This window comes from Rhyacophila brunnea, unplaced genomic scaffold (genome assembly GCF_057557595.1).
Source record: "Rhyacophila brunnea isolate RB1 unplaced genomic scaffold, BYU_Rbru_1.0 scaffold_16, whole genome shotgun sequence".
NCBI classification, from domain to species: domain Eukaryota; kingdom Metazoa; phylum Arthropoda; class Insecta; order Trichoptera; family Rhyacophilidae; genus Rhyacophila; species Rhyacophila brunnea.
In genome coordinates this window covers 28195738-28216330 of record NW_028232816.1, presented here as the reverse complement: position 1 = coordinate 28216330, position 20593 = coordinate 28195738, and the positions used below count along the sequence as shown (strand labels likewise).

The window sequence follows — 20593 nt, the reverse complement described above, 5'->3', positions numbered from 1 at the left end:
ATTATCTCAAAATAAATGGTTTCTGTTGATAAGTAATATTCGCTTAACGGCACCGCTGTAATCGTATAATTGATTGCGTAATAAAAAAAAATATTTTTTAATAAAATTTTAATGTTAAATTATAACAAACAGGCTAGCAACAATGGGCGATTGCCAACTATTCTGCTAGGTCTTGCATACAGCATCATGCTAGACCAGGGGTCGGCAGTTTGTCAAGTGAGAAGAGCCAAATTGTCAAGGAAACAGAATGACAAAGGTACCAGGGAGCCAATATACATAATGTATATAGATATGGATTTTTAGGGGGGGGAAAGTTCAAGATTTTTTAATAAAAAAAATAATTAGAACGGCGTCCATGCATCGCTTTTGATAAGGAAATAGCTACTTATTTTTAATTGAATACATGATTGTAAATTTTCGTATGTTATTCTGCTTCTAAGTTTATTTTTTATTTGGTTCATAGATGAGAATGTTTCGTGACTGTTCTGGCAGAAGACACTAATTCGAAAAAATGAGATATTGAGTTAGTTATACCAAAATGTTCCTTATTTCAAACTTTACCGCCTGGAAACCTTCTTAATAAATAAACAGTCTTTATTTTAAAGTCATCCTTTTTACGATTACTTAATAAACTCACATGATAGACCATTTCAAACATTTAGACAACTTCAAAGTCAAATTACTCAAAACTAGTATTCTCCAGTTAGTGTATTCTGCCAGAACAGAGAGTTCGCATATATATGTAGATTGCCAATGATAAGGTGGTTTGGCCGAGATGCTGTTAGTTATTTTGATAAAGAAGTTCATTACCGTAACAATTTCTTCGGGAAATGTTTGGGCGCAAAGCGCTTCTTGATGTATTACGCAGTGGAACGTAAGAATGTCATTGTCAATTCTTCTCCTTAACGCAGGTAAAGAATATGAGTAGGTAAAGAGTGGCAAAAATACAGCATTCCCCAACTTGTCATTCAAGGAAAGATCAATGGGAAGCGTAGCAGAGGACGGCGCCGCATTGGTACGAGTGCAGCTCCACCGAACTGTTCCGTGTAGCAGACGACAAATATAAGATCGCCTTGATGGTGGCCGACCTGCGCTAGGGGATGGCACAATAAGAAGAAAAGAGTGGTAGAGAGTATGCGGTACGAGTCTAAGTTTGTTTGGCGGCTCTATCTTATAAACTCATAAGTTATAAGGCTGCTTGAGATGAGGTGAAATTGGAGTTTATGTCTGAAGAGCCGCTTCTGCCGACCCCTGTGCTAGACCATAATTATGTGCGCTTCAGTAATAGTATGACCATATTAATATAGCTTGTATGATAATCTAACATGTAGTGGCGGAGCACACTACAAGAAACCGTCGCACGTCGCAGGGGCCTAAACGGCACTTGCTTTTTACGCGCGCGTCGTATGGCCACTCTCAGTGTGCTTTGTCCCGTATATCCCTAAATGCTTCTTTATACATTTAACAAAACTTTGATTCAAGTTTACTCATCTAGGTGGTCAGCAATTTGATCAACAACTGTTGTATAGTTCAAAAAACGCTGCCGTATTTTATATGTTCTGCAAGTAATAATTGAGGTCTTTAATATGATGTCATAACAACCTTTTCACTTCGGAAGCTTAGGTACTAAAGAACTTTTGGGCTAAATTACAATTCAACATACGAACTTTAAGTTTGCGCTGAACACCTATGTTGCAGCTATACCTAAGCGTGCTTACCTGCGAGTTATTACGACCGGTCGCATCCATAAGTGGTTATCAAATGAACATGACCTAATGGTTATAATTATTAGGATTATTACTGTTCACTTATGTCGATCGCACAGTCAAGTCTTTTAGAGATGCCTAATTATAATATTGGAGCAAACATTGGATGCTTCAGATAGTTGCACTAGTTTGTGAGTTCACAGGTCTTGCGTGTCGTAGACTGCCAAAAAGAGAGGGCTCAATCAGTTTAGAAGGCTGTTCGGCAACCAAATCATCTGGGTCAGGATTCTCAGTCATGATATCATAACCTAACCTAACCTAACCTAAATCACATATTATGTATGTATTTGTTCAATTCAATATTCTTACAGGGAGAGCAATCCAAATATCACTGTCTACATGGCGGATAACAACATAGAAACATACGAACGCCTAGAAGATGTGTACATACAGAAGATAGTGGACATAACAGATAGTCTGAAGGCAAAGTCCATCGTGTGGCAAGAAGTTTTCGTAAACGGAGTCAACTTGCCGGAAGGAACGGTCGTGCATGCATGGACTGGAGACCAGCAGGAGTTACTGCAAAATGTAAGTGATCAGCACATTGACTCATGTAGCATCTGAAGAATAAATTACTCTCGTAAACGTAACTGGAACTGCTCTTACCAATATTGCAACCATATTGCTAAATCGTGTCCAGGTATTATTTACGGATTTTTTTTCCTATTCTGCTTACGTAAGGCAAATACAGTAGACCTTGGTTATTACGATCACGGATATAGCGAGATCTCGGATGTAATGAGGAAACATTCGTTGACATTATAGTTTATGATTTTCTCCATACATTTATTCACTTTTATAACGAGCTACTTCGAGCAAAACTGGTGATGTGTCGATCGTTTAAAAACATTTTCGACATTAAGCAATAAAGTCCGACCGGGCAGTTAACTAGACCGATGCCGCCGGGATCGGATTACGTTTATGACACTAGTTAAGTATCTAAGTACCTAATTGGTGTTTTCGCTGATAACATTGAAAAAGAATCCACGCATATGGTTGAAATTGCATGTAAAAAGTCCAAGCTTTATGAAGTCAGTAAGTACCCACCAGCGCCGGCGGCTCAGCACTTCATTACAATAAACAACTTATTTTGTAGTTCATGAATTCCATGTTTGTTTCGTGGATTTGTACGATGGTTTTCAGATTTTTTTTAATGTTCTATGCTCATTCGCTGCTGACTAGATAATTATTTTTTAATTACCACATTTAAAATGCGCGTTAATTACACCGATCGGCCGCCTGGTCATTACGCGCCAGGTGCGTCTTCAGCGTCCAAAGTATTAAATAGAACGTGGCGCGACAAATGTTATAATATAATGATATAACGAGTAATGCTTATAACGAGCAAATTCAGTCGGTCCCATCTTCCTCGTAATAACCAAGTACGACTGTACAACATACATGGTACATAATATATTACATGCAGTATTGCCGACTGACGTTGACAAAACATGCCAGAAGGTGTACGAAGAACAAGCTATTTGGCAGGAAAAAACACTAGATTTTGTGAAAATAAAATTTCAATACTTCTAACTTTAATATCGAAAAAAAGTGCAAAAAAATCACACCACATTTTCCAAGAAACTCATTTCAAAATTGACAAAAAATAATTAATTAATCTAACAACCGATGATAAGTAATAATAATTTGGTAGTGGGTCTATTCTATACTTATCGACCGCTAAAGTGATAAATATTATCAAACTTAGGGTAGGTTTGTATCAAAGTATTAGCACTTATTGTAACAATTACAATAAGTTGGATGTAATTGTTCCAATAAGTAGGTAGTATATTTTAACAGCAGCAAGAGAGGTGTTTTTTCCTGCCAAATAGCTTGTTTTTCGTACACCGTCTGGCATGTTCTGTCAACGATAGTCGGCAACACTGCATGTAATATTATTATGTATATTTTAACAGCAGCAAGAGAGGTGTTATTAAAATGTAGCACTTATACAAATCTATCGTAAGTTTGATAATATTTATCACTTTATCACTTTAGCGGTCGATATGTATAATATAATAGACCCACTGAGAAAGGACTCCGGCTCCCCGATAATCATCAATCCGATGCCATATACCTAGGCACACATTAAGTTATAATATCTGATACCTACTTTTATATCACTATAACGCCAAGAATGCTCATATTGTTTCATTGTGTTCTTTTATTTCTCAAGTACCAACCTACCCTCATGAAATATCTGAATAAATAAACTAAATATCTAGCCTTATGTATTTTCAGCATATTTAAAGCTGTCAAAGGCATCAAAAAACGCTAATAAAAATGCCACAAGCTAGATGAATTTTTTGAAAGCTCTTGAAAAATGCTAGAACTGGTAAGAAAAATTCTAAGTTGGCAACGCTAATTCTTCTTCTTCTTCTTCTTCCACCCTGTCACAACCCAACATTGGGGCATAGGGAAAGCACAAGTTGGCGCCACTTCCCTTGGTCCATCGCCAACTCTTGCGACTCCCGCCATATCAGACTTGCAGCACGTAGGTCAGGTGCAGGGTAAGGGAGGGCCGGCCACGGCGACGAAACCCTTGAGGCTGTGCCACAAAGGTACGAAGTGCCGCACTCTTTGGTGGAATCCGGAATACGTATCCCAGCCACGTAAAGCGTCTCTTCGTGATAACTTCAATAACCGAAGGCTGTTGTGTTGTAGGCTGGCAACGCTAATTACATGTGGTATATTCTTGCATGATCCTTAGCTCGCTTCTCTATAATCAATGATCCTGAAGTGACTATGAAGATATTATAAATCACGTTTTTTGACAATGTCCGCTTTATGATGCTCAAAGACGAAGTCACCGTGACAATTTAATAAATCATAATTATTAATTACCTACCAATTAATCCCTTATTCACTTCCGGTTCCGGGGGAAAAGGTATTCGGCCTATCCGGCTTAAAATCCGCATGTGCTGTTTCCGAAATCACCCGATTAATATTACATAATGTTATAGATTACAGAAAAGGGTCGCCCAGCTCTTCTGAGTTCGTGTTGGTACCTCGACCAACTCTCAAATGGTGGAGACTGGGAGAAGTTCTACGACTGCGATCCACACAATTTTACTGGCACCGCAGATCAGAAAAAACTCGTCATTGGCGGAGAGGCTTGCATGTGGGGAGAAGTTATCGATGACGATAATATCGTCACCAGGTAAGGACTACAATATTCAACAACAAAAGTGGAAAGAAGTAGATTAATTTTAACCCGGTCACACATACAAACTCGTCCGACTGCAACACGTCGAATTTGTCAAAGTGATTTTGTTGTCATTCATAAATCACATTTTACTTAATGTAATGGCTCACATAGCGTCGGTGAAAAAAAAACCGGGCCGAAGCAGTTAGAGGATTTTTTTGTTGTTGATATTAAGTCAAATTTTGTGAGGTGTGGCACTTTGATTGATTGTAATAACGGGTTAAATTAGGGTAATTAGGCATACATAATTATACTAAACAGTGGCCGAATAGTTAGAAATACTTGGCCCAGATCCTCAGTTTTCCTACAAACAAACCGTCCAAAATCAAAATTGAGAGCTTTTTTGCCCATTCTATCATTTTTGATCACACTGATCCATTCGGCTGGATCCACAGTACGATTTTTTTTAGCTTCCATTATAAAAATCAATTTATTTTTAATATACCTACCTAGGTAGTAGTGGCGAAGGGTGGAGGTAGGCTGAGGAGATCCAACAAAAATATTGTAAGTACACTTTCTCAGCCATATTAATTGTCATTGAATTAAGAGTAAGTACAAATTACAGATGATTTCGATTATTTTTTAAAAAATTGATGTTACCCTGCCACAACCAAACCATAATAGATAAAACATATTCTAAATAGACGAATATTTGTTGTATATTATCTATTATGGCTTGGTTACGCAGGGTTTAATTGAATTTTAAAAACTAACCAATACCATCTTCAATTTGTATTGTACTGAACGAAAACAAATAAATATGACTGACAATGTTTAATGTACAATATTTACATCGTATCTCAACAGCCTACCTCCACCCTCCGTCGCTTTTATGTACTTATTTTTTCGTGAACAGAATAGGTAGGTACTATAAGCCATAAAATTCATTAAAACTTTAATATCGGACTGAGATTTACGTCCCCTTATCTGGCTTTGCTCCAATGCTTTACATAGGTACTCTTGCGATAAGGTAGCTATGCAAAGAGATTGGACTCTAGCTATGCAAAGAGATTGGACTCAATCTCTTTGTAGCTATGCCACTGATTCATAAAGGCAACTCTAAACCGAAGTATGACAAATTAGGTAATTAGATAAATTTAATATCGTACAGCCTTCTAAAGGCGTGCGTATACTTTTTAAATTATTTTTATTTGATTCCTTTACAGAATTTTCCCCAGAGTCAGCGCCACTGCAGAAAAATTATGGTCTAGTGAAAATGTGAACAATGCAACTGTAGCAAGATTCCGCCTTGAAGAACACTACTGTCGCATGAATAAACGAGGCATCCGAGCACAACCTCCCAGCGGTCCAGGAGTCTGTTTATAAAAGTTATATAATTATTGTCTATTAAATTAACTAGTGTTACCATACGGCACACGTAATTTTCCATAGACATGTTATTTTAAATATTTACCTTAAACTTTTGTCCAGCCGGGTTTTTAAAATAATATTTTAAAATGTTCGACTATTTAGTTTTCGCTTTTTTATTTTGCTTTTTTAAAATTGCTGCTGAGATAGACAGGTCAGCGGTGAATTAACTTGGGCAATACTGATTTCCTTTACAGAATTTTACTGTTTGGGATGGAGACTGAATATTGTATACCTACCAGTAGTGAAGGGTGGAGGTAGGCTGTTAAGATCCACCATAAATAGTGCAGATAAAACTTTGTTAGTCATACGTTTTTGTTTTTATTGAACTATGGCTACAATTTACAGATGGTGTTAGTCAGTTTTTAAAAATCAATTAAAGCCTGCCTAAACCAAACCATAATAATTTTTATTATATTTTGGGCGATACGACAGAATTTTGCACACTTTTTCAGTAATCCTTATTTGTTTTCCTTGGTTTAAGAATACATATTACACATATTATTGTTTGTTCATTTTTTTTAATTTGTTAAGCCCTGCCTAAACCAAACTATAATAGATAACAAAAATTATTCTATCTATAAAATACCCCAAAGTATTGCATACTTTTAGATATTTTATAGATAGACGAGTATTTTTGACTATTTATACCATGGCTTGGTTTCGCAGGGATTTGAATTTTAAAACTAACCAACACCGTCTGAATATTGTATTCTTATTTTAATGAAAACAAATACGTATGACTGACAAAGTTTAATTATGCTCTATTTATGGCGGATCTTAACAGTCTACCTCCACCCTTCGCCACTGATTCCTACTGTATAAGATAAGATTGTAGTGTCAAAAATTGCTGAGTAAAATATATAATCCTTAAATAAAATAAACATAAATCACTTCGTATGCATTATTATTTATTGATATATTTGGCGGCTGTCGTGGTGCGCAAGGCGCAGGCCTTCCATCACGGAGTTCTGTGTTTGATTCCCAGTGAGGTCAAAATATATTTACATAATCTAATTCCTCAAGCCTGGGAGTTTTACCACTATTATTGGGCTTCACGGCCTGTTGTGGTGTTTAATAAATAAACAAAAAAATATATATAAACAATTTGTCACCCCATCACTACCAATCTAGTTATGGCAGGGAATAAATTTTTGACGTCTGGCAATTTTACTCGTGTTAAGTAATGGTAATGGGAACTGGCTTTACCCTACTGGGTGTAATATTATTATAACTGACGTGACCATTTATTTTCCCCCCAAACTGGGACACCTAAAAAAGGGAGGTACTTATCTATTTTAGGCGCCTCACACTTTCAGAAGATATAATGATGAGCTCTACGGGCTGTACGAAGATTGTAGCGCAGTTCAATCAATTAAGATTGGGAGACTGCGATAGCTAGGTCATGTGCACCGTATGAATGACAGTGAACCGGAAAAGAGAGTGATGTCCAGCAATCCAATAGGACGTACAAGAAGAGGCAGGCCAAAGATCGCTGGTTGGATGGAGCTGCCAGTGACTGCCGTATTCTGGGGGTACCAAATTGGAAAGCGGCCACACTGGATAGGGACAGGTGGAGGGAGCTGTTGGAGGAGGCCAGGACCCACACTGGGTTGTCGCGCCCCTGATGATGATGATGACACTTTCATACAATACAATTGACAAGATAATAATGTTTTTCATGTCATATTAGGTTATCTATTTTATTTATTTATTTGATTATCGGTAAGTATGTTTGAGTAGACGCATACAACGCTTGAGTTCCTACATCTATTGTCTAAGGTTCCTACCACAGAACAGATAATAAATAGAATACCGATTGGCTATATTCAATACGCCTCACGTTGAAGCAGGGTTTTTGAATGTGTGAGTGTCCTACGAAAATGAAGCACACATTACTCACGTGCAATAGTGTATGTAATACACCAACATTAAATGAGCGTAAATGCATAAACCGAGAGCAGTTTTCAGTATTAGACGTACAACGTATTCTTGACATCTGTGTAAGTTTAACACGGATTCTTCCTTACTCGAGACGGTTACCTGCTATCGCCTTACCCGTTGGGTATTTCAGTTCCCATTATTTCTGAGGTCCCTGGTTCCTACATATTTTTTAATAGTATACAATATATTATTTTATTTATTGATGAAAATTACACACAGGTATGAATATATGAAAATTTATCTGATGTTATATTTTTCCGAAGAACAAATTTAGTAAATACCTACCTATATCTTGGTGTTGATTTAAAAAATGAATGAAATTCTTAGCAGGATTTTTTCGTATTTACTTTTATAAATAACATTGCTGTGTTTTTTCACTCGTCTACAACTTATTCATAAGAGAGAGGACCCTTTCTGCTGGTGCATTAGTGCCGGGAAAGCATAAAATATATTCAATAATTATACCAAATTATTGGCGCGAAAGTGTTTGAATAACTCCACCCAACGACTTTCGGTTAAAACATTCCCAGTTTTTCATTCAGATTCTTTTTGCGGTGTAATGTAAGTATTTAGAAAAAAGTGAATACTCATCAAATATTTCTGTATCTTGGTCACAAGTTTCTTTCTTTTTGAAAACGGGACATTTTGGCGTCCCATTTAGCCGATCGCCAAATTTAATAGTAGCTCAATTTGGAAAGCGCTTCAGTGAGTATTAAACGGCCAATAGTTAAAATTTGTCAAAGTTAAGGGCGGACATGCTCAGCGTAGGTCAAAATGGAGCTTTTATTGTATTTTCAAAGCCTTTCCTTAAACGTTGTAGATAATCTATTTATATAATTTTGAAGCCTTATTATCCTTTATATTTATTTTAAACATTTGACGACATCATGATAACGCGCGTATTTGAACATGTACCGTTTAAAAAAAAAGATTTTTTTTCGGTTATGTACATGTTCAAACACGTGCGTTAACATGTTCTTACTCCCTACTTCAGTTTTAGTTTGTCAATTTATGGCTACGACCGTATGTTGTAGCATAACTACCGGGGAATGCCAAAAGAAATGGCGTATTTCAAAAAAACACTACCTTATTCTTAGGTCAATAATTATTATAAAGCAATCATTATTCGTAGGATGTTTATCACATTTGAATGGTAAAAGACATAGCTTATAACCAGTATCTTTAGAATTATCTTCAAATGTGTTAACCTTGCCCATTTTTTGAATAATAAAATGCCTAATTCTTGTCAAATTTGGGATCACAGAGATTATCAATATAATTTTTTATCGTAAATATTTCACTATAATAATGTCAGCATAAATTATACTGATGGTTTTATAAATGCGTTTAAAAATTAATAAATGTAAAAAATCTTAATACCACTGCACATTTATGTACTGAAATATGACTATATTCTAAAACATTAGAGCGAGAGGTTTAAAAGAATATTATTTTATGCAATAAAAATACTTTACGCAGTCATCAAATGTTTAAAATAAATATAAAGGATAATAAGGCTTCAAATTATATAAAAAGATTATCTACAACGTTTAAGGAATGTCCAAGATTGTGCTTTGAAAATGCAATAAAAGCTCCATTTTGACCTACGCTGAGCATGTCCCCCCTTAAGTAAGACTCATTTAGCATAGTGGAATATGTGCGTGGGCGCGATACCCGAGGTATTCAGCTTCGATTCTTGTCTTACCTTTGTCAAAAAGATTTTTTCTATTGGTTATAATATAATATTTTCTCAGAAGTGTTTTCAAAATTATGTACGTTCAATATTCTTCTAGTTTTTAGTGCACATTGGCATTAAAAGGTTCGCCATCAGTGCACTGTTACATATTTTATACCAACGTAGAGTTAAACTACACTGCACATAATATAATGCCACTTACTCAGTAAAACCAATGCTGATCGGTTGATAGGTTTAATAATATTTAAATTCTGTCGACGGTAAAAAGCTACGCGTCGCGTGTTTGCAGTCCACGAAATAAATTGACAAATTATCACAATACCGTCATCTATTTAAAAATTTATATTCACACTAATATATTATAAAATAATAATAAATCATAAGTATAGATAACATATTTTACGGCCGGCAAATTTTTTTATATTTGATTTAATTTAAGTGAAGATGTTCTCGTTTCGGATCACAGGATAATATAAACAAGAAGTGATTCAAACGATAGATAATATTTAATATTACAATATACGTGCTGTGCTGATAATTTAAAATTATTAATAATTATTAGTTGGCAGTGGTCTGCTACGGCAGTGTGATACGTTAAAATTAAAACACAACAGAGCATGCAGATTTAAATCTAAAATAGAATATTAGTTATTACAAATTAACATGAAGTCCCTTTTTAGTTTTTTGAGTGTGTTCGTGATTTTTGCCGTTTTTATTGAGTCCTGTGTGTGCTATATTGAACATCCTGGATCGAGGTATCCACCGACCAAAGGAGAAGTGTGGCCAAAACCGCGGATTGAAATTAAATATGACGAACAGCTGACTGTTGACCCCAAGCAATTTGATTTTGAGGTGAGTGATTTCAGTATTGTTTACGGCTGATACGTTACGTATAAATATAAAAACAATATTAGACATTTAACGAAATAATACATAAATGATAAAATATTATTTTTAACGAAACAACATAGGATCTAACAATTATTCATATCGTATATATGTACATAGGTACCTACATATTTTCTTGTCTTCCTCTTGTATTTCGGTGGTTTTTATTACTTATTTGTTAAGTGTTTTATTTTGACACGAATTTGATCTAGGATTTCCGGCACAACAGCTCACGGTAAACTGTGATACGACTGCATACGTATAAATTTCCGGACACGATTTATTCCGCTTATGTGTATCGCAATAAACGGTTTATCAGCTAATAAAACAGCACATTTTTTTTAATTTTAAAGTTTACAGTTTTTAACATTTTTTTTTACAATCAATAATTAAAATTATAGAAACCTCGTTTATCACAAAATTGTAGAATTTCTCGGTAAGTCCATGGAAACAGGCGTCTAGTATAAACGTAGATTCTAGGTGAAAAAATAAGAATTAAATCAAAAATTATTGAATGCCGTGTGTAGAGGTTGCGGTCGAAAAATCTCATCTCGAGAAATAATCAGAAAAGGCCAATATCGATTCTCGAAAGATTAATTTTCCAAAATGTCGAGAAAAATCTCATTGATGATTTTTCGAGAAATAAGGACGTAAAAAATGATTTTGCGTAAAAAAAGCAACAAGAGCAAAAAAAAATTAAAAAAAATCAGCAAGAATAATAATATTGATTTCTCGAGAACCTCGAGAATAATAGAGAAATCAACAAAACCAACTCCGAATTCACGAGAAAGCAAATATTCTTGATTTCGAGACTTGAATCTTGAAGATACGAGGGTGGGTCAATAAGTCCTTAGAAAAGCCGACAGGTGGCGCGACTAGTACTGCAAGCGGTTTGTTTTCATGCAGCGGCACTACCGATTCAGTATGCTGCGAAGTTTCAATCAGATTGGTCGGGTTGTTGTGTGTTTCTCGTACATTTAAAAAAAAAATTTGCTTGTGGAAAATGGAAAAATGGAAAATGGAGAAAATTGAGTTTAGAGTTGTTATTAAACATTTTAATATAAAAGGGTTAACAGCAAAGGAAATAAAAAATGAGTTGGATTTAGTTCACGGCATATCTGCTCCTTCACTTGCAACTATTTATAACTGGTTAAATGAATTTAAACGTGGTCGTACATCAACAAAGGATAAACCACGCTCAGGACGTCCTGTAGAGGTGACTACACCAGAAATGATCAATAAAATCCACGATATGGTGTTAAGTGACCGAAGATTAAAGTTGAGTGAGATAATTGAGGTTACAGGGATCTCAAAAGGTAGCGTCATTTCTATTTTACATGACAAATTGGGCATGAAAAATATTTCTGCAAGATGGGTGCCGCATTTGCTCACAGTCGACAATAAACGCAGTAGGGTGGTGGCCTCTAAAGCTCTGTTGTCGCTCATGCAACGCAATCCGGATGAATTTTTTCGTCGCTTTGTGACTGTAGATGAAACATGGATACACCACTATACTCCCGAGACGAAAGAACAGTCAAAGCAGTGGATTGCGAAGGCAAACCATGTCCAAAGAAGGCGAAAACCGTAAAATCAGCTGGTAAGGTTATGGCTACTGTATTTTGGGATGCGCGTGAAATTATTTTCGTTGACTATTTGGAAAAAGGAAAAACAATAATAGGGGATAATTATGCATCTTTATTGGACCAGCTAAAAAACTAAATTGAAGAAAAACGGCCTCATTTAAACAGGAAAAAAATCCTCTTTCATCAGGACAATGCCCGTGTTCACACATGTTTACGATCAATGGCTAAAATTGAAGAATTGAAGTTCGAATTGGTCGACCACCCACCGTATTCGCCAGATTTAGCCCCCAGTGACTTTTTCCTTTTCCCAAACTTAAAAAAATGGCTAAGTGGACAACGTTTTTTTTCAAATGAAGAAGTCATCGATCGGACAAATGCTTATTTTGAGGACCTTCCGAAAACTTATTTTTCTGACGGACTAAAAAAAATTGAGAAACGTCTAACCAAGTCTATTGAGCTTCAAGGAAATTATGTTGAGAAATAAAAAAAAAATACAAAAATAAAACCTGTTTTAATGCTTTTTTCTAAGGAATTATTGACCCACCCTCGTATCACAAGCTCTTACTGTGTGCGAAGCACTGTGTGCATAGAAGGTTCAAAAAGCAAAACAAATAAATAAATACCTATATAAACATTTCAATATAATATTTCTCCAAGTAAATAATAATAAAATTCTAGAAAAAGTAACAACATTATTATAGGTACTCCATGACACGTCTGTGGTTATAATCTTTCTATACCCCTATTTTGCTTAGGTACTGAGAGTCCATATTTCGCATAATATACCTAATAGTAGCACGTATTGCAATACCAGTTGTAATCATAAATTTATAACGGGGATCCCGGTATTGATCGATGTCGAAATACCGGTTTTTTCATCGATATTTTCAGTTTTAAGAAAGCAGAAAAAAATAAAAATATTACACAAAATGACTGGATATCCGGCAAAAGTGAATTTAATAACAGCAACATCCACCATACTATATTATAGTTAATTTTGGCAGATGACTACTATTAAATTTATAGGAATACCTTTGATTTTTACCTACATAATATTATGTTAATATATTTTCTCAAAAGTGTTTTTCAAAATTATGTATGTTTCATATATTATTATATAAGTGAAAAAATGTCTTTGGAGCAGTTGTTACATCAATATGATAGTATCTACTAGGGAATCCAATCCCGAGTCAAAATTTTGATCCCGGGATTTTGGGATTACAATTCGACGATCCCGGGATTGGCATTTTTTCGATAGTTATTAATTTTTTTTATATTATACAATTAACATTGGTAAAATTGGTCAAAAATAAATCTAGTATAATTTACTCTAGCTCTCTACTTTTTACTCTCTACTAACTCTACTTTTTCTATTTAATATTTTTCGGCCTCTAAATTTATTTAAATAAACGGATTTATTATTTTTCTGTTACGATAATGCAGCAAAAAATGGTTATTTATTATCCGGTGATTCCACATGGACCAGTGGGTCTCCAGAATAGCATTTCTGGTAGTGCGCAATCGTTTACTTTCTATAAAAAGAAGACAGTTTAGGTGTAGGTAAATGGCTGAAACGTCTAAACTAAATGTTTCTTGATTTATTTATTCTATTTCTCAAATTCACTTCGCGGATGTTACTTGCATCGTACATATGTGGCTTTTTTAATGTATGTTAAACTGTTTACAAATCTAAACGATTTTCGTTTATTTTCGTAGAATTAGTATTGTGTTAAGTGTTTAATGTTATATTATATGAAATTGCTGCTACTGATAGTAAAGACTTAATGAACGTGTTTTATGAATGAACGAGATTTAAAATAGTAAAGTAAATCATGATATATGGCCTTTTCGCTTCATCAATCTAAGTTTGAAACTATCGTAAAACGTATGAGATCATGGTGGAATCACTTTGTTAAAAGCGCGAAGCATTGTTTTTTTCCAACCTTCTCATTTTTATTGATTTATGTTAAAAAATAAAATGAATTGGCAACACAATAAATCAAACTTCGTTCAAACTCAGTTTTTTTCTAATGTAGTTATATGTATCTAATTAAAAGTATTTTTTCTGTTATATTTATTTTATTTTCCATAAAATTGATAAAAAAAATCAATCCCGTAAGTTTCGGGTTTATGTTTACCAATCCCGGGATTCATGGGTATCGAAACTAGTTCGGGATCCCGCGATTGCAATCCCTAGTATCTACGTATTTCTTCGTGAAATCAAAAATTTCAACATATTATTGTAACTCCAAAGAATATTGTACTTAAGTACTTCATATTGGATTGTATTACACTCCACGAACTTATATCTATAAAATATAATATCTATTATTTTTATAGCAATTGTTTTTAACTGACTCGTACACCTTCAACCACCATAAACATAAAGAGATAGAGAAACATGGGGTCATTTGAGAATAATACGTCATTTATAGAGTGCTGAAAACAGTTGAAGCTATAGAAAATTGAGGTTCTGAGGATTCAACGAATGCAAGTGCGATTGTAAATTGTACATAATTTGTCGGGTCCTTGGAAATGGATCCCCCTCTAATATCATTATGCGCGCCTGCAAACCAATAATAATTGCCAAGTTAATAATATAATTATTATATGTTTGAATTTCGTGTTATGCATAAATACGTAAGTATGTGGTGATATGATTTTGGTTATGATTTTAGGTATTTATTTATTTTCAAAATTACAAAGGAATTATATTATTTTTATTCGTCTTGCAACATTTCTTTGTTGTGATTCTTTATTTGAAAAAATAAGAGTTTCCGGTTTCTAAGTATATACATAATATCTAATATGTATGCATTTAAAAAATAGAACAATGACCGATTAACGATCACTGCGCGTTTTATCGAAAACAACAATAATTTTATTTATTTTGCCTGTTATTGATATATAGTTATCGAAGAAATTCTCGCAAGTATGTCATACCTAACGAAAAAAATCACAATAGAACATATTCATTAGATATCTCTATATATATAAAAATCTCGTGTCACGATGTTTGTGGTCGAACTCCTCCGAAATGGCTCGACCGATTTTTATGAATTTTTTTATGTATATTTGTTAGGTATGAGAATAGGTCAACAAGTATATTTCATACCGCTAGGTGATTAGGGTATCTCTATCCAGAAAATTTTTCTTTTATTTTTTTGACAATTTTTTTTTTGTATTTTTTTTATTATTTGGCATAAAAAAATACTTATAACCTCAAATTTTCACTTTCCTACCCTTATCCTCCCATTTTTTAATCGCGATTTTATTATTTTTGTATGAACAAATTTAACCGTCGTTCGTATTTCAAACAGAACGAAATTATTTATGTGGTTGAATAACAGATGGCACTACGTCCGAGAAGAATTCAAGAGAAGCGTCGCGTCATTTTGACATGTCATTCGCCAAATCACAACGCAGTGCGTGCAAAATTTTGTACGATTTATTTTAATTTATCTATTTTTATGTGCGTGTATTACAGTGCACAATGCCAGCAAGACGCAAGGGGGGCCATTTGGGCCGTCGAACGAATAAAGCAACAAACATGCGAAATAGTAGAGTAGAAAGAACAGACGAACAAATCCAACAAGATAACAAAAACGTGCGTGTAAGCATGTCGCAATTGCGTGCATCTCAATCACAAGAGGCACGAGCTGAACGAAATCAACAACGACAATTGGAACGGAGCCAAGCGCGCCGGTTCGTAGTTAACACACGCAGAGCAAATGACCGACAACACCAACAAGTACATCGAACATTTACATCCGCTTCGTTCCTTCGTCTCGCATTCGAGTACGAGCCAGATATTGAATATTCCGCTCATCCGAAAGTGCTGATTTGTGCTATGGACAAAGAATGTCCCCATTGTCATGAGCTCAAATTCAAACATGAGTCAGCCGGGATGTGTTGCGCATCAGGAAAATTGCTACTACCAGAAATTGAGAAACAACAGAACTATTGAACAGCTTGCTCATTGGCACGGTTCCAGATTCAAACCTGTTCCTGAAGTCCATTCGCACATTCAATTCATGCTTCCAAATGACTTCGTCCGGAGCAACATAAATAGTTCACAATACTGCGGCAAATGGTCAACAATTCCATTCTACGTTCAAAATCAAAGGTCAAGTATACCACAAAGTAGGCTCATTGCTGCTAATGCCAAACGAATCACATACATTTTTACAAATCTACTTCATGGGCGCGGCGGTGAGGACATCAATCATGTGGATGCACGTTGCGGCTACAATAGCCTCAATTCGCCTAATGCCAGGCGCATCGTCGGCGAACTGGACGCCCTGTTGAATGAGCACAATGAATTATTAAAATTCTTCAAAGCACACATGCACGAATTGCAAAGTGACAATCACGCTATTGTCATCAATCCTGATAAAACACCAGCTGGAGAGTACGTACGTCAATTCAATGCGACTGTTGTTGACGACATTGCTGGAATCATGGTTGGCGACCGCACATCGACGCGAGAAATCGTGATTCGAAGAAGAAACAATAATCTGGAGTTCATCGCTGACACACACCGTTTATACGACGCTCTCCAATATCCGCTAATTTTCTGGAAGGGACAAGACGGATATTGCATAAACATTAAACAACGAGATCCTGTCACAGGTAATTCATTCATTATGAACATCATTACTCATTTTGAATTGAGAAAATGAATGGTTGATGTTTTTTTGTTTTTATCGGCGGTCATCGTCTACAGCGCTCTATTCCTCTTTCTGTCATAGATCCCATCCCCACACACTTACGATACATTCGTTACTTTTTATTTAACAACCAAAATATTCACTAGAAATTATTTATATGGCAGAACAACGTTTGCCTGGTCAGCTAGTAATCATATATAATTTATGATGCTAATGATAATATTTCAGTGCCCCTGCACTGGTTTCCGGAAGAAATGTATTCCTACCGCTTCATATATTATTTGAAGTGAAACAAATATTTTTATTTTGCTGTAAATGCGATTTTGCTAAGTGCATAAACGTATACAAATATAAATAATATGTTGACACAATTAAAAATATTTGCTTTAGTAGATAGGTATATAACATTATTATATTAATTCTACGAACAGTTTATCTCATATTTTTATTAATGCATTTTTGACATTTTGTAGTTCGTTGGAAGCGTGTACATACAGCGTTGATTCTCAACCGTAATGCATAAACATGCATTAATAATAGGGTGAAAAAACACATTGAAAATAAGGGTATAGGACGATTCGGCGCCGCCGAGTGGGCACCGGGACAAGTGGGCGCGACACAGATGAATGAAAAATATGCAAAGAAATAGACTTACTTTACGATTTGATACATAAAGTAGACAAGGAAATTTAATAGTAGTCAACTTTCTTGTCGACTTTCTGTATGAAATCGTAATGCACGTTTGCGTATGTCATTCATATGTCCGGTGTCCACTTAGGTGACGCCGAATCGCACCATTATATTCCTGTTTTGCTTCTACTTTCAAATTAGCAAATATTGCATTATATTAAGTTTCATTGTAAGTCTTTGAAAATGGTTGAGACGTAGCTAACTAGTCCTATACGCTAGTGCTCCGCAACCTTTTCTCAGCCACGCCATACCAAAGTTCTTCCCAGAATTCCACGACAATGCAGGTATACTCTTACCATTTAAAACGGTAACACGTTCTCATTATTTTTCTTAATCCAAAATAACACGGATATCACTCGGGGCAATTCCGTATAGGCGGTTATCTACACTAATTATTGGTAACTCAATTTCAATTTAAATTTCAATTTTATTTTATTTCACATATTGTGGACATTACAAATTATAAGTTTAAGACGTTCACAACATGATATTTAGAAACAAATAAATATTATTAAAACAGTATTATGTAATACTGTAATTATGCAATATTAAGTTATTCTACAGTATAAATGTGTAAATACAAAAAATATGAAGTATATAGGTACAAGGAAGTACACCGGATGAGTTAAGCAGACCCCATTTTAAGAATTTATAAAATAACGTCCACCTATACTCATTCTCACGTAGACGGAATATATCAACATCCGAACAGAGTTATTGCCCTCCCAATTGGCATCACCAATGGCAGGTTAGTTCTGCTCCTCGGGAGAACAAACAACTGATGCTCCCGATTTCTAAGATAGTTATCAGGGACACACAAGTCAATATTACCAAGAGTTCTCATTCACACCACGTATTAGTCGAAAAAAATACGTGGCCAAATATTGATATCTTCTAGCACTTAAACTACAGTATGTAATTATACCTAAGAGAAAGTCAGTTGGATAAAGCCACGGATAGTATCCATATAACCTCAAATAAAGGAGTCTCAAAATTTTTTTTTGAACTCGCTCCACCATAAGGTCATATTTCAACTGATGCGGGGCCCAAAAAATCGACCCACTCTCAAGCCGGCTTCTCACTAAGGAATTATAAAGAATTTTTAATACAGTAACATCCGAAAAGACCCGGGAAGTACACAAGACGAAGCCCAACATTTGTAGCGCCCACACATGGCACTGCGTCTAACTTAATTCTAATCTGATGCATTTGGAATCAAGTGTAACGTGTTAAAAATATGTTGCAGTACTGCTCAACTACATTATTTGGCAGTTGCGGTTAAATTAAAAAAATCACGCCTGACAGTTTAGTTCTCGGGATAATTCACTGCCTGAATACTACTTTTATTCTGCAGTTAAGTGATATTCGTGGTCCGGAAATTTGTACGTATGCAGTTCGCCGTTTTACACTTCATCGTGAAATGTTATATCGGAAATATAAATGGTCGTAGATATATTAAAAACCGTCCAACCTCTTTGGGTCGTATAGTTCTGAGATAAAATTCATGTCTAGCTAAAATACGGTTCTTGTCGGTTTACACTTTACAGGAAGCCATCGGCAAAGGTATACATTTTTAAAATAGCCGATGTACTGGATTATTTGTTTAGTTTGGTTGGGTTAGGTTTTCATTCTCGAATTCACGAATTTGGCCAAAATCGGCTAGGAAAATGCTCCATGAACAACGCGTATTTTTTTCATTTCGATGTTACGGTATACTATATGGTCATCTCTTTCCGTTAAGATATCTCACGGTGAACTGTGCTACGGTGAAATGTAATACGTACAATTTAGATGTAACCAGTGACATTGTGTTAGAAGAGCCCTGCTGGATACCGGATACTCATCGGCGACCGATGTTTCTAGGCGACTCGAATTCTGAATCAAATCGCCGAGTGAAAAACCCTAAGTAGGTATTTAAATGTAAAATCTATATCCATCATAATATTATCTGTATCTGATACAGTGGCGCACTCAGGATTTTATATTGGGGGGGGCAAGGAGGAGAATGTAAATTAGTCCCATAGGCTCCTTTTCTTCTTCATATAATTATTTTTACATATTTTCACAATACACGGCGGTATTAATACACGGCGATACAGTTTCTCTTATTAAATTGGAGGTATAACGGCGGTAACCGTTGAGCGTATCATCAGCGACTGGCGGATTGGAAGTGACTAATAGCGACCATGCTGGACATGTGCGCCTAGTATGCTAAAACATTACTCAAATATTATCGGCTATGCTACCCGCTTGGTCTAGAGAGCTACAATATTTATGCCGAATTCCACTGAAAAAAATGTTCTTTTGATTTACACCACCACCGACTAGTGGGTTTGGTCGTTCTTTTCGCCGAATGTTTATCGTCGATTTTTGGTTTTTTAATATTGAGGTTCTAAAATATTAATTGAAAATGGATAAAAACAAGTATTAGTGCATTTAACTTATACACAAACCTACTCAACACAACACAGCCTAATTTGTCGTTTATCGGTCTTTTGCTTATTGCACTCGGTGTACCTACACTATGGCCCCCACATTCTGAAACGGGCCCTCAGGCTAGGATATTTTTCGGGCCCCCTACCTACCGCTAAGATTGAAGGCACTGTGAAACACTACATTAACGTTTTTCAAATTGTGTTTTAGTTCAAATTAAGGGTATTTATACAGTGAATTATTGGCGATTTTTAATAAATCTACTTTAATAATGGAGCTGTGAAGTATCGACACATAATAATCAGAAAATATATTGCACAATTATATAATTTAAAATGTTCATGGCCATG

At 35.3% G+C, this 20593-nt stretch overlaps 2 protein-coding genes across 4 annotated transcripts in view; both read left to right on the top strand.

The window, feature by feature from the left end:
- Positions 1–7235, top strand: part of LOC147074589 (beta-hexosaminidase subunit beta-like) — a 40442-nt gene extending 33207 nt beyond the window's left edge. The window contains exons 7-10 of one of the 3 annotated variants that reach the window (XR_015070320.1): positions 2078–2294; positions 4730–4926; positions 6138–6396; positions 7127–7235. Coding sequence is in view for 1 of the 3 variants with exons in the window: in XM_085944079.1 (XP_085800205.1) it covers positions 2078–2294; positions 4730–4926; positions 6138–6297 (574 nt within the window). In the remaining 2 variants the exon portion in view is untranslated. Of the gene's footprint in view, positions 1–2077; positions 2295–4729; positions 4927–6137 lie in introns of all 3 variants that reach the window. The other 2 variants (XR_015070319.1, XM_085944079.1) reach the window with 2 other exon arrangements.
- A 3297-nt stretch (positions 7236–10532) lies between these two features.
- Positions 10533–20593, top strand: part of LOC147074588 (beta-hexosaminidase subunit beta-like) — a 47494-nt gene continuing 37433 nt past the window's right edge. Inside the window, exon 1 of the mRNA XM_085944078.1 lies at positions 10533–10831. Within this exon, the coding sequence (XP_085800204.1) occupies positions 10643–10831 (189 nt within the window). The 5' untranslated portion in view covers positions 10533–10642. The remainder of the gene's footprint in view (positions 10832–20593) is intronic.